This window comes from Drosophila navojoa, chromosome 4 (assembly GCF_054131105.1).
Source record: "Drosophila navojoa isolate 15081-1374.11 chromosome 4, UAZ_NAV_1.0, whole genome shotgun sequence".
NCBI lineage: Eukaryota > Metazoa > Arthropoda > Insecta > Diptera > Drosophilidae > Drosophila > Drosophila navojoa.
The window spans coordinates 10,821,852-10,836,534 of NC_142892.1; the positions used below are offsets into that span (position 1 = coordinate 10,821,852).

Genomic DNA, 14,683 nt, shown 5'->3' on the forward strand with positions numbered 1-14,683 from the left:
TTTGGAATTACAATGCAAAACAAAAGATACGAAAACTAAAACCAATTGACATTATTTATTGGGAAAACTGGAATCAGTCTGCAAATTTAAAAAAATTATAAAATTTGCTCATTTAAAATGTAAATTTCCAACTGCTTGTACTGCTTGCTTCCGCTAACATTTAAATGTTATTAGCAGCGCTAGTTAACAGTGAATGTATTGCAAAGCTGTCTCTCAACTGTAGTTGCCCTGCTGTCTGATAGATGGCGCCACATCACAATCTGCTCAATGTACATTTGTATGTTTTCAGCTCTTTACAGAAAGAAAAGGAATAGAAAATGCACAATTTATATACATTCAGTTCTTGGCTTAAAAGCTTTCATGTATTCAGTGCTTAAACTAGTTTTGTTTTCTCTTCGTTTTAGAATTCAAGTTTATGGCTAAAAGTATAAAACTATGCCCAGCGTGTCTCATGCAATTTGGGCGCTACAGAATTTGCTTAACACTAACTTTAGGGTCTGCACTTCCATTGCAGTACTTACAACATATAGATGTGTATATGTTACGTTTTGCATCAGTCTTAAACAACGAATATTCAAAGGGGTTTCTTATAAAATTGTCCTCAAGGGAACCTTAAAGGAAATACCTAATTAAAGTGATAAGCTCTATAGCTAGGTATTGCTACTGCTTCTTGCCATAGTGGCTGTAGCTCTCCTCCACGAAGATCTGTATAGAGCGCTTGACGTGCTGTTTGTGTGGTTCGGGCAGCTGCTCCAGCTTGGGTAGAATCTTCATGAGAAACCGAAAGTCAGGCGACAGATTAATGTTGGTCTCAGTCTCCGGGAGGGGCGCCGACTCTTTGACCGGCTCCACGGGCATAATGGACATGCTGGCCGGTAGATTAATACCAGGTGAGCCTTCCATTTTGACAAAGTTTGTGGGATTCTTCTTGGGCGGCAGAGTTATGTGCGGCTTATTCACAATGGGAGCTGGCTTCGTGGGCAGCGGTTCCTGTTTGATTGTTGGCAACTTGACTTTCGCCTGTGCCTGCTCCTTGCCCTGGATACAGTTGAGTATCTCTGGCAAAAACTTCTCCAGATGCTGTGTGAGATTCGCCTGTGGCTTGTCTGTGACAATCATCAGCTTTTTGGCAGCCGTATCCTTCTCCTGCTCCACAACCACAAACATTTTCCTCTTCTGGCCATTGGGCAACGTATTTCCATTCTTCTCATCCGACTTTTCAGTTATCAAATACAATTTGCGCTTCTTCGCCAGCCCATTACCATTCTGAGCATGTGCGTCCACCAGAGCGGACAACGGCATGCTGGCCTCGTAGTCCGAGCTAATGGACTGCACATCGCTGGAGATGGACGAGGAGGAGCATATCGAGTGGGAGCGCTGCGGCACAGGTGTTATTGTGGTCACCGACTTCTCCTGCATGGACTGCTTCACTGAATTCCCACTGGAGCTCTGAAGATCAAAACAAACAAACATGAGACATGGGGATTTAAATTCGAATTTGTTGCATTTGTGCTACTCACATCGACCAGCTCAATTGTTGTTGTGCTGTCTGCCATCGGCTTGGCAGATGTCGCGACTGCTGCTGCTGTTGTTGCTGTTGTTCCTCCTGTTGTTGTTGTTGTTATTTTGTTTGGCTTGTTTAAGCGCAGTGGCGTCGTCTTGATGCGCGTCTTAGCCATTGCGTTGCGCTGGCTAAAATGCCACAGGCAGATGCGCAGCCTTTTCACACCGCCAAGTTCCTGCACCAGTTGGTCGTTCAATCCGAATTGGCGCAGCCAATAGTTGCAGCTGCAGGAATTACAATTGTTGATTGTTCAGTTGTGCAGTAGGTACAAGTGCAAGCATTACATATACATATATGCACAGTGTATGTGTGTGTGTATTGGTTGTGCAGCACGATTCTCTTGTCAGTCGCACTGCAAGCTCAGCTTGGGTCAACAACGCAATTTATATACCAATTGTGCACAGTTCTTTACTGAGAAAGCTTTCGCATCGAACAGCAATAAAGCAACGCAACACAGTACAGCACAACATACATACGTTTTACTAACTCTCTTTGCTGATGGCAAACTTTTCTTTTATGGAATTTACCCGAAGTCTAACTACACTCGAGCGCTGCTCAGCGTGGCGATCGCCTCGGAAGTTCTTTGTTTACTGTAAAGAACTGCATTGAAGTTTCGTTCTTTTGGCAGTGCTTTTCCTGTACAGCTTTAAAATTAGATCCCATCTCGCTCTCTCGCACGCACACACTCGTGAAGTTTGCACAAACTGGTGAAAAGTTCTGCCATGGCCACCTAAAGTTGTCGCTGAAAAAGCGCTTTTATGCTCATTGCACTGTTACTCTTTGTGTCGCTGTGTGTGTGCGAGTGTATGTGTGTGTTCGTGTGTGCACGTTTTTGCATGTGTAGTGCTTTCGCCGCTCTCGCTCTCGCTCTCTTCCTCGGCAAAGAGCGGAAGTTTGTTGCGCGTCTTGTGCCGGCGTTCAACTGCTGCATCCACTTGCCGACGTCCGCCCTCCCGCAACCATTGCAACAATAACAACAATTGTTGCTGTTTATTTGCGCTATGGATAGGCCTAGACACAGCTGAGCCGATTTGGGGTGGGCCTTGTTTTACCTCAATTGTATCAATTAAGAGATACACTTTATTTTAATTATTGCTATTCGAATCTAGAAGGTATGCCAACTCATTCATTTCTGACATTATATATGGCAGATAATATTTATATATTCTACTTTTTACTGCTTCTCAATATTCAACGAAATCCCACATTTTGTGTCCACTCTAAACGCCATGTTGATGGCAATAACTTCAGTGCCCAGAACTGTTTTTGCAGCACAGACTTCACGGCCAACAGAGCGCGTTTTGCACGCATTACAAGAGAGCAAGAGAGCGAATGAACGAGAGAGCTAAAAATAAACCGATGGGGAATATTTCTATGCGTTTGCCTGCTTCCAACTCTAAGTGTGAGTGAGTGTGGGACGCAGCTTCTTATGTTGCTGTCGTTGTTTCCCTCACACCCACAATGTGCATAATTGCAATACAAATGCATGGCATGGCGTTTACTGGCTGTTGTTGTTTTTTTTTTTTTTTGCCATGGCATTGAAATTTTTTCTATGAAGTTGATGCGGGTGCCGAAAGTTCAACAACCTTTGACTTGGCGGGAGGAACGATGCCAATGCAAAAGCTCACTCTCATTTTGCGAAGCTTGCCGGGAATATTATTTGTATGCATTCCTGACATACACACATACATATGTATGTACATAAAAAATTACATGTGTATGTAGAAGAGAATTTGTGATGCGCATCAAGCTTCAGTGCAATCCACAACAACAGCTCCATAAACAGGTTTTAATGTACATATATACATACATATGTAGATCGGCAAAAGGTCATAAATAAAGTAGAACTTCGAGTAATCACTTACCGATCTATGTCGTGTACTGGAAAGCGACGCAGCTCTGCGGGGCTAGCCTTGCAGCCTGGCATTAGACATATCCTAGAGTTTATATGATTATTCGAGAGATTCGCGCTGGGATGCAGCGACATGGCTTTACAAATGCGTAGATCGCTCATTGTGTGTGGTGAAATCTAAAAGAAATTTATAATATAATGACAGCGATTATAATGTGTGTACTAATTACCTAAACATATTTACTTAAATCGAGCATAACATTCAGGCTTAATAAGCAGAGAGCAATAAAGAAACACAGCACATACTCGCACACAAATAAAAGTTAAAGCTTTTAGCGCTCTCTTGTGCAGCTTTCAGCAACAATAATATGCCGCTGCAGCTTCATCTTGCTTTTATTGTAATTTAAAAAGAGCTTTTTGTGTGCTAGAACAGCGCTTACGCCGTTGAAAGTTGGCAGCTGCTGCCTTCCTCCAATTGTTGCTGATGTTGCAGTATTTGTTGAGTTACTGTAGTTGTTGTTGCCTAACTTATGCTCCATAACCAGAGAGTTAGTGATATTTTGGTTATCTATCTCCACGTACCTGTTGAGTTGAATAACCTTCCTGCACGCCACAGTGTGCGTTGTGATTGTGTGTGTGTGTGTGGCGTGCTTTTGCCTGACACGATTAGAGCTAGAGCACTTTATGGCTCGTTTTGTTGAATTCTTCACAAAAGCTTTGCGAATGTAAGGCGTTTTACTTGTGCAGCCACAATGAAAGTATTCCTCTCAGGTAGCTCCGCTTGATTGTGATTGCGTTCTGTCCAAGCTACGTCATGGTATCTCAAAGACTGCCGAAAGTTTCGCCTGCGTCACTTCAAGTATAATGAAAAACGTATTGAAAGCTGACGGGCTGGCGCTTTTGTTGCTCTTTCAAAGCTCACGGCTTGTTCTTTTTTCTTTCTTTTCGTAAGCTTGGTTTCCATTGTCGCTCAGTTGAAAGGAAAGCTTTCGTTCAGCTCTGAGAGCGATATATGTATATTTAGAGGGTAGCCTACAAGGTGAAAGCTTTCAAATTGTGGTACGAGATCGTAAACGTGCACTACACACAAAAGCTTCATCAACGAAATGTGAATAAGGCTCATAGAGCTTTCAAAAAAGCTATGATTTGAGTGTGGTATAATAAAGAGATAATTTATATGTTAAATACAATTTCAACTTTACATTTAAATATTTATTCATCTTATCATAATGGACGGCCATAAATTACAGTGAGCATTCCGAAAATGTTAATTAAAAGTGCTAAAAGCTTTTCATAAATAACATTCGTTAAACGACAGGTGTTAGATGCAACTTTGGCCCAATCAATTTTTGTGCATTAATAATAATGTGCTGGACGCACGCTTCTACGCCATTCAAAAGCCAATCAATTGACCATAAATTTCAATAGCTGTTCACTGAGCAGTAATTATAAATAAATATATAGAAAAACTCTTGAAAAATGGCAGATAAGCGCGTCGGCTTGGGCCATCATTCATATTCAGTTTTTCCCTCTCCACAAAGTTGTCAATTAAAATTGTGTAAACAATTTTTGCGGCTTGTCAATTGTTCGGCAGCCTCTTTATGACCAGCCTCAATGCTTCGCGCCTTGTGGACCGTTAAACAACTTTAATAGTTGGCGGGGCTTTTTTTTTATGGTTGCCAGATAATATAGTCGTAAATTGTGCTATAAAAAAAAATGTTGGAATTTGCGCCGACTAATTCGCACTTCTAAGCGGCTGATTGCATTTTATGATCATAATTACAAATAGGGCTTTAAGTCGTTTTTTCAGCCATCCCATTGCCCAACCCATTATACACGAGAAACAATTGTCAGAAACATACAAGCAAATAACAAATCTACAAAAAATGGCATGAACTGCATTTCAGTTCAGTCAGCGTTTCTCTAGTTTGATTGAATGAATAATGTGTTGCCGACTTGAAAGTGTTTGCCATTGACGGCGTCTCGCGGCGATGCCAGACGATGATAATAATCATCAACTAGCTGGCTGGCTGCCTGCCTGGCTTTGAGTGTGTGTGGTCTTTTAACTTTTAGCCAGCCAGTCAGCCAGCCAACGAGTACAGCTCGAAGGCAAAACGTTTGCCACAGCCCGCTGATTATGTGATTAGAATATTGACAATTAAGCGCACATAAATTGATTTACTTGTAATTTTTAATGGCCTCTTATGAGTCCAATTGAAACAAGTGCTGCACATTGTACACGGAACACACAGCACTTAGATACAATGATAAACTACTTTAAATATGTTTTAATAATGTTAAAATATATGAGAAAAAAATCTTGTCAGAAGTGGGATTCGAACCCACGCCTACAGAGTAGACTGCGACCTGAACGCAGCGCCTTAGACCACTCGGCCATCCTGACTATGTTGTTGCTCGTGCACAAGAACCAATGGCATTCTGCGCGACTGGCAGCCATTGTCAGTGGCTCGACGCTGGCCTCGTGGCTTCTCTATTTATAGGTTTTTAGCGTATTCCATTACACGTGTGCGTGTGGTGTTGTGTATGTATGGGTATGTGAGTATGATTGCTGACCAATCAGAGTTGGCTCTTTGAACTTGGGCTGCCTACGCAAGGCGAATGAAAAATTGCATGTGGCGCCCGGAGGCAAAGACAAATTGCACTCGTCAGGTCGCGTCATCGAAAGGTGTGTACACACTGGCTACGTGCAACAAAATGCAACAGTAATTATATTTCGAGCGTGATAAATGCGGCGATGCAATTGATAACAACAACGACAACGAAAATAATAATAATAATAATAATGAAAAGTAACTTCAGCCGAAATCAGGTCAGAGGCATTCATCACATTGAATAAGTTCGCCGATTGGCAACTGTCACATTTTATATTTATTTTCATTTATTATGCAACCACCCACTGCTGCTGTGGAAACTGTTGCCGTTGCAGTGTTGCATATGCAATGAGTTATGCAAAATAATTAAGTTATAAGAAAATGTCAACGCTGGCCAGTGGCCAATGGCTAATGTTTTTCGCGCGCCCTGGCCAATGCTGCTGACATTTCACACGCAGCTGCGGCAATAGCGACGAGTTGTTGTTGTTGCCACTTGTTGCTAGTACCGGTCGCACGCACTTTCAATGCATTTCAATTAGCTTCGACTGTGCTGCTGCTGCTGCTGCTGCTCCACTTTGACTTTGAGCGTCGAGCTGGGGGCCTCGAGTGATATTTTCATTTTTATAGCTTGATTGTAGACATTTGATAGGCATTTATATATGTTAATCAGTTGGCTGACCTGACAGCTAAAGTTAATTAAAGTTTACGCTTTCAGAAACCATAAATTCAATGCTTGCCAAGTAACTACTCTACTCTGCCGAGCTCAACTCTACTCTACAAGTCATAATATCCATTAATTCGCATGATTACTTAGCAGAGCCATCATGTTATGTCCAGAGACAAACATACATGTGTATGCCTGTGTATGAGCATAAATTCATTGTGATTAATGGTAGACAAAGTTCTTAGACAACTGACCCATTTCCTATGCCTTTGTGGCATCGTCTAATAGAACGCAATAGCAAAAGCAAAAGCAGTTGAAATAAAATTAGCAAATTGCCCGAATGTCAATCAAAAGTCATCAATCAAAATTTATGCTACTGTCAGCTTGACACAATATGTACATATATAAAAAGCATAAATATTATGCACACATACAAAACGCAACGGGGCGCGGCAGTTGCAGTTGCAGTTGCAGTGGCAGTAACTGCTGCCTGCCCCACTTCCAATTCCAGCAGGCATAAGGCACCAGGCAGTGGCAGTGGGTGCAGCCAAACACGGCTGCTGCTGCTGCTTGTAAATTAGCATTACAATGGCCAGTTAACTGGGTCAACAACCATAGCAATAACAATTGTACAATATGTTAACGGCAAAAGTTCTTAAACATCAGCATTCAAAGAAGACATTGAAGGGCTTACAAGCACTTTTCTGGCTAGCTTGCAAAGTTTTTAACTCTTTGATAACTTGGCTCAAGACAATATATCAAGATGCACTCTGAGAGAATCTTCGATTGGCTTGAGAGTGGGGTAGTTGAAGAAGTTGTTGAGAGAAAATGTGCCAAATGGAGCCTGGTAATTCAATTTCATGTTCATAACTCTTAAGCTGACAGAAAATTATGTTATTTTTCGCTCTTAGTAATAATATTTATTTATTATATTTAACATGTTACTTTACTCTTGCCAAACTTAACCAAGATCCGAATTGAAATCTTATTTATTACTAATGAACAATATATTCGCAACTCACAGATCTCTTATCTAATCATAGCATCGCTTATTTGTTGAATATTTGCGATGATTTATGAGTTATTCGCTCAGACAGCACCCGCCTAGCAGTCAAAGAGCAAAAGTGAACAGACTCTTTCAAGTTCAAAGTTTGAAATAGAAGCCAAAAGCAGACGTAAAGCTGGCAGACAAACAATTAAAAGAGCACTTTTAGTGCTGGGCACATTAATCAATTGCTTTGAAGCTATGTATATGTACATATATAGACTCGCATAAACATATGTATATACAGACTATAAATATCCTAAGTTGGTTTTTTCTTAGCGCAGAGTCGCGACATTTTATGCCAAATTTGAGCAAAGTTAATTAACAGGTTTCATTGTTTCAGCTGTTTTGCCTGTTCTGTGCTCTTTTCATAACAAAACAGACACACACTCACACACACACACAGACCATCTGGGCGATTATGGGGGCGTATACGTAATGCTTAAGCGCGAGCTCTCGGGCACAAAGAAAGCGAGCTGAAATCAATTTGAAAACATGTTTAAACGGTTGTTTTTGTTTTTGCTTTTGTTTTTGCCGCTTGACTAATAGAAATTTAATTAGCCATGCAATTTAGCATTTTTTCTTCTTCTTCTCATTCTCCTGACACTTTTTCGCTGTTTATTTTTGTTGTTGATTGTAGTTTTGTTTATGGTTTTTGCGCTTTGAAAGTTCGCACTGCACGTGCAGTCAAAGCTCTGACATATGAGCGCTGTTAATGTATGTGTGTGTGTGTGCGTCTGTGAGTACTGCCCACGCATGCGAGATTGACGCTGCCTTTATGCCAGTGTATCAGTGTATTGGTGTGTGAAGTGAAGAAGCCAAGACAAATAAAAAGACACGAAATAAAAACAAAACTTTATGGCGCACCACACACACAGCAAGCAAACGCTGTTTACTCGCTCTCGCGAACCCCTCTCTTTTGCTCTTCCTCATTCTCTCATGTTTATGTATGCGCGCTGTGCTTGCGCTCTCTCTCTGTAGCGATCATTACATGGTGCCGAGTGCTGAGAAGGTGATGCGCAGCGAAGACAGCGACGTCACAGTTGCGTGTGTGTGCCTGGAAACGCACTACACACGCTCAGAAGCTGACTGCTGTGACGTCACCAGCGAGTGAGAGAGCCCGAGAGTAAGAGTGACTGAGGCTCGCTGCTCTGCAGAATCTGCACTCTCTGTGCCGCCTTGCCATCGGCTTACTTTGAGGTTGTTTGCTGCTTGCTTTGCTGCGGCTGCCGCTGCAGTCAACAGCGCAAAGCGCAACACGACGGTTCGAAAATTATTTTAACGGAAAATTACAGCTGTGCTCAGTCAGCTACGTGCTGTATTATTGTGTTGAGCGTCTTATCGCTGCTAAACTATAGCAAATTGCTAGTGAATCCTCCAGTCGTCGTAGTTAAGCCAGCCAAGTGTTTCCGCAGCCGTCGTGCCTGTTGTCGCCACACTTGCCAAAGCGCATTTCCTATATATTTTGCTGCGTGCTTTGCAATTACGAAATCTTACGTTCAAATTTTATGTGTGCTCCATGTGGCTATAAATACAACAACGCCAGCGCCAAAATAAATTGTACGGAACATTCGGTCGGTCGGTCGGTCGGTCGCCTGGTCAAAAGAAGCAAAAAAACAAAAATAACACACACTGAAATAACAAAACAACAAGAGAAACTGACGGGTTGATTGACTTGCAGGAATTTGAGACACCAACGGACGCCGTCGCCGCCGACGCCAACCAACAGCCCAACAGCTAACAGTCGTCAGCATCCCAGATCCAACATCCCATATCCACATACACATCCACATAGCCTCGCCTTCAGCGTCAGCTAACCACAGCTTCCGTTGCTTATCTGCCGCACGAGATTCTGACGGAACGGACCGCCTGCCCGAACCTCCCCGTCCCATTGGGATGGGCAGGCGCATGAGTTGCGTTTTCTGTAAGTTGCACATTGAGTTTATGATTATAGCGAGCGTATTCACGAATCCAATTCTCAAATATTTATAACACACACACACACACACACACACCCATAGATGATAATATTCATAAATACAAAGAAAATGTAAATTGTATACAAGTCGGAGAAGCTGTCTGGCTTTTGTTTAATTGCAAATCAATAGGATGCGCATAAAAATCAACATAAAACTTCTGGCGTGAATAGGGGCAGACAGATCTGAGGCATTGATAAATGAGTGAGCATAAATAAAAAGCGTAATTAAATTGTTAAACACGGCATTCAAAAACAGCTACTAATTGATTTTGGCACTTTAAATGGCTTTGCAAAACAAAGTTTAGTTCAATTAAAAAAAAAAAAATAATAATAACAAAAACAACTGTGCAGACGACAGGCAATGCGCACAAATGAATGGTTCCAGCAGTGCTGTGTGCTGTTATGGTGGTGCTGCTGTTTTCCATCAGCCATACAGATGACACCCACTCACAATCAGAAATAAAAGCGAAAACAAACCACAGAGAAACGTATGCGAACAAATTTGCTTTTAGCTAAAATGCTTTGCATATACATATATGGAAAAGAACATAATTTAAATCTTTTTGTGGCTAAAGGTAAATTGGAAGAAATAGATGATTTTAAAAAAATTTGTATTTAAATGTAAAAGAAAAAATTCTTGTCAGAAGTGGGATTCGAACCCACGCCTACAGAGTAGACTGCGACCTGAACGCAGCGCCTTAGACCACTCGGCCATCCTGACCGTTGGTACCAGATGAGCTAAAGCTGATTTCATACTGCTGAGTGTGCGCTGTTAATGTGCACTGTTAGCTATACAGTGCTATAAATAGCTATATGGGAACGCTTTCTGTTTAATTTTCTCTCAGCTGTTAATTTATTGGCATTTTAAATATTTCAGAGACTGTTAAGCCATTCGCTAGGCTGGTTAAATTTATGAAATATGTGATTTAAATACAGTTTTATGGTAAAATAATTGCAAATTAAACTGATTCGATCTGCTGTTTGTGAACAAAAATAAATATACACAAAAGCCGACAAAGTATTGACGGCGTTTTATATTTTGCTGTAGATAAATCTTATCGCTGAGTTATATTTGTGGGCTGGGCCCGGAGACGAACGCGTTAAGTCAGCAAAAAAAAAAAAAACAAAAACAACGACAAAATAACAAGCTAAAGAGCTGAGATTAGTCATTAAAGAACATTAACCTTTATTGTAAACTTTCGCCTACTAAGCCTGCCGAACTTCGAAATTTCGGGACCAGTCTCAGAAATTGGGTTAACTCGCATTCTTGTACCTAAATCTTGCAGGCGTTTCCATTTCTCTTTACAATCCTCTCTCATTAAAGGCGGCGGCAGCTTTTGTTGTTCGCTTCACGCTCTTAAATACATAAGTATATACATATATGAATATTATTTATGATAGATATGTATATGCATACCAACGACTGTAGAGACTTTTGTTCTTCTCAATGATATTTAAATGAATTTCTTGACATTTTCATTTGATTTATGTGTGGAAAAGTTCATTCATTCAGTTGTTATATTTGTCACTTATGCATAAATTATAATTGGATCGCTTTCAATTTCAGTTCCGACTAGAGATACGTATATATACATACATATGTCTGTATATATACTCGCTGCAGATGTAGATGTAACTGAAGAATAGCGCGCATTGTTTATAAGATTTGAAAAGAAAAACGCTTTGACTTAATGCCGACAACTATTTTATTAAGCTATTTATAGATGTACATCTACTTACATATAAATATGTGTGTATATGCGTATGTATGTCTATGCATGCGCATTTCAAGCTAATTATTTGTTTATCTAAGGGAAAAAACCAAATGGCATGAAATGTTTTGACATGCCGCGAATAATTTTCCGCATTACCATTGAACTTTTGCCTCAATCGAAGATTTTCTATACCATACAAACAAAATGAAATTCATTTGCAAAATTTTACTATCAGTACTTTATATATAAAGATAGAGAATGAGAGAGAGGGAGAGGTTAAACTCATGCGTCTTGCGTGCTTGATAAGTAAGATTCATAATTATATAGCAATTTTTTATATAGGTCAACAGTTTTGAGATCTAACAACGCAAATTTCCCAACAAAATGTTTACTATTTTCAAATATTAAATATGGGAAATATGAAACTGACACAATTATCTCAATATATATATACGTATACGTAATACGTATGTATCAAGCAAAGTATTGAAAGAAAAGAAGAAATAAAGTTGCATTTGTTTATAAACAAAGCGTGGCGATATGCCAGTTGACATAGTTGAGACTGAATTTCAGGGCACGAGCTCAATGCCATTTTCGTTGGGTCAGTTCTGCTGTCAACATATACCTATACACACACATACATATATACGTATATATACATATATACCATATTATTTTGCAGAGTTTGATTTTTTTACAATGCGCAAAGCAACTGCGTCAACAGAATCAAAGCATTTGGAGTACAAGGTCTAAACTGTTTTTTTATGTTATCGATAATACTTTTATCTAGGCTGCTTAAAAACAAGTGAAAATGCTATAAATAAATATAACAAATATTTATATACCAGTTTAATTGTAGTTGCCTCAGCCCACACGTGTGCCGTATTATATGACTTTTTCACATAGAGTTCGCTAGAAGTACCATAAAGCCCCAGCCAAGCACGTCGAATGCATTTTAATGCGATGTCAATGACAATTTTCCTCTATTAAACGTTTGCAACTTAAATAAAAATAAGATAAGATTTCTATGGCTTTAATAGCCTCAGTTAAGTGTTTGGTTTTTTTTTATAGCAGGTTATTCAACTGTTGTCCGTGCCAATTGCAAAACAAAGCCCACAAAACGCATATAAAATATAAAATAAAATTTTAAAGTACAACTTAAATAATAAAAAATTGTAAATCCACAAAAAAGATCTTGTCAGAAGTGGGATTCGAACCCACGCCTACAGAGTAGACTGCGACCTGAACGCAGCGCCTTAGACCACTCGGCCATCCTGACAGCTGCCGGCTGGTTGGCAAAAGCAGTATAGATAACAGCTGTGGCTGCCACTGCTGCGGACAGTTGAACATTTCATTTCCATATCAATAAATATTTATTTATTTCTTTGTGTGTTTCTTTTTACGAACAATTTGAATCGCTAGCCGAATGTTGACAAAATCAGTGTCCGACTGCCAATGCTTAGAGATCGTAGATGTGCAGCAGAGCTCTCAACAGCTCGAACAGAAATAAACGGGTGGTTGCACGATCTTTGTAGGTCTTCAGGTGGGCCCGTATCACCTGCTCGAACAGATCTAAACGCTCCATGGTGCAGAGGCGTAAGTTGACCAGAAACCGCGACTGCAACAGATCCTTGGCCAAGTTGTGAAAGTCTTCAACGAAGAGTTTAAGCACTGGATCCTCCTTGGCATTGGCCACGTCTCGGTGTTTTTGAAAAATTTCGTTGATGTTACTCTGCTGGATGTTGCCCTGCATAATCTCGAGCCAGGCCAGCTGAACGTACGGATTGTGTATCTGTGACTGTCGCAGCACATTGGTCTCGCGTATAAATGGATATGTGGTGTATATCTTGGACGTGATCTCCGATTCGGAAAAGATTTTGAGTACGTTTTTGTTGATAGGATTGTCGCGACACAGAACAAACTTGAGCTTGAAACTGGTCAGCAGCGGAATCTCTGCCGATATGAGATTGGCCAACAGATCGCACATGAACTGGCTCAGATGCTCCATTTTTGTATCCTCAATCACATTCATGTACAACACATAGTAGAACTGATGCATGACGCCGCACAGGCAGCACAGGACGGTGCTGTACTTGAAATTCAACGGATAGATATCGAAGCAGAGGAAGCACTCGTTGTCCACAGGATCCGGTCGGGCCCGCTTCATTATCTGTGCGGTGCGCTTCACATATTTGTTCATGATGTGCTTGCTCTCGAGCGGCTCGTTCTTAAACAAAGCATTGCAGCGCTCCTGATCCTCCGCCGTCAGTTCCATAAAAGATTGAATATTTTTCAACTGAATACGTTCTGTAGCCATGGCTATAATTATCACATGCAGGCAATGCTCAGACCAAAAATAAAGATAAATAAGTTAGGTTACGACAAAGCACGAACTGCCTGCTGTAATCTGAATTACTTAATGTATTTACATAGCAAAGGGTATTACTTACATATGTACTCCGACTGTGAGCCTGAACTTGACCCACAGCACGAATCGTTGCTGATAAATGGCAAATGGCAACTGGCAATGGCAAATTGGCAACGAAATTGAATGGATTTGCGCTTAATCATTTATCAAGTGCCCAATTGACACGCCCCGTCAATATCCATAATTGCTAAACTGTGTGCCCAGCTAATCTCAGTGATTAATGTTTGCTTTTTTGACTTCTTTTTTTTTTTCGTTTTTCGATTTATTTGAAGACTTAAATGTACCGGTTCTCAGACTTCTCAGCGTTCTCGCGTTTCTCGCTGCTCGCCTCATTTGCATAATTGCAATTTATTGTAAATCCGTGTGCAAATATGCCAGAAATTTTCAGCTAAGACGCTGTGTAAGGCAATGTTAGTGCCGCCAAAGGCCGACGGCTTTTCACAAATCACATTTCAGTTGCATATGCAAAAGATTTGCAAACTCATTAAATATCGTCCGTCCATCTAATGTGTATTCTGTATAATTCTGCGGGCCAAGTGTCGCACAGGCCATGTCTCTGTCACACTTGACAATCGACTCAGACACTATCCATCATCTGTGGCAATCGCTTGACATTCAATCAGTGCAGCCAGCTGACATCGTTGCTAATTAGATGTCAGTTCGCATCGATTGATTTCGTTGCTATGCAATGCAACTCTGATTGACAAGCAAAACTAATTGAATTGAATATCTAATTGAAACTCGAGAAAGTTGAAGAATTGAACTAGAACCTCTCTAGAGGAAGACTAGCTCTACGTTTGAAATGAACTGAGTAATTGATAGATA

At 40.6% G+C, this 14,683-nt stretch overlaps 3 protein-coding genes and 3 non-coding genes across 6 annotated transcripts in view; 1 reads left to right on the top strand and 5 right to left on the bottom strand.

The window, feature by feature from the left end:
* Positions 1–335: 335 nt before the first annotated feature.
* bip1 (THAP domain-containing protein bip1) lies at positions 336–4,260 on the bottom strand. The gene is made up of 4 exons (XM_018100236.3): positions 3,999–4,260; positions 3,430–3,593; positions 1,521–1,788; positions 336–1,449 (listed from the first exon to the last, which is right to left on the bottom strand). Exons 2-4 carry the CDS (start codon positions 3,576–3,578, stop codon positions 661–663), a joined length of 1,206 nt encoding a protein of 401 aa, XP_017955725.2. The 5' UTR covers positions 3,579–3,593; positions 3,999–4,260; the 3' UTR covers positions 336–660.
* A 1,477-nt stretch (positions 4,261–5,737) lies between these two features.
* TRNAL-CAG (transfer RNA leucine (anticodon CAG)) lies at positions 5,738–5,820 on the bottom strand. Its single transcript has one exon. It is a non-coding gene; the product is annotated as a tRNA-Leu (tRNA).
* A 3,640-nt stretch (positions 5,821–9,460) lies between these two features.
* The window catches only part of Sarm (sterile alpha and armadillo motif), a 45,339-nt gene continuing 40,116 nt past the window's right edge, over positions 9,461–14,683 (top strand). The window contains exon 1 of the mRNA XM_018100220.2: positions 9,461–9,661. The gene's annotated coding sequence lies outside the window, so the exon portion shown is untranslated. The remainder of the gene's footprint in view (positions 9,662–14,683) is intronic.
* TRNAL-CAG (transfer RNA leucine (anticodon CAG)) lies at positions 10,354–10,436 on the bottom strand. Its single transcript has one exon. It is a non-coding gene; the product is annotated as a tRNA-Leu (tRNA).
* TRNAL-CAG (transfer RNA leucine (anticodon CAG)) lies at positions 12,627–12,709 on the bottom strand. The gene has a single exon. It is a non-coding gene; the product is annotated as a tRNA-Leu (tRNA).
* On the bottom strand, positions 12,780–13,854 carry LOC108650906 (uncharacterized). Its single transcript, XM_018100235.3, has one exon. It carries the CDS (start codon positions 13,745–13,747, stop codon positions 12,890–12,892), a length of 858 nt encoding a protein of 285 aa, XP_017955724.1. The 5' UTR covers positions 13,748–13,854; the 3' UTR covers positions 12,780–12,889.

Coding starts and splice junctions, on each gene's coding strand:
- bip1 (XM_018100236.3), bottom strand. CDS start 3,578: ATGAGCGATCTACGCATTTGTAAAGCCATGTCGCTGCATCCCAGCGCG. Junction 1,789..3,429: donor CCAGTACACGACATAGATCG/GTAAGTGATTAC, acceptor TAATTCCTGCAG/CTGCAACTATTGGCTGCGCC. Junction 1,450..1,520: donor CAACAATTGAGCTGGTCGAT/GTGAGTAGCACA, acceptor TTTGATCTTCAG/AGCTCCAGTGGGAATTCAGT.
- LOC108650906 (XM_018100235.3), bottom strand. CDS start 13,747: ATGGCTACAGAACGTATTCAGTTGAAAAATATTCAATCTTTTATGGAA.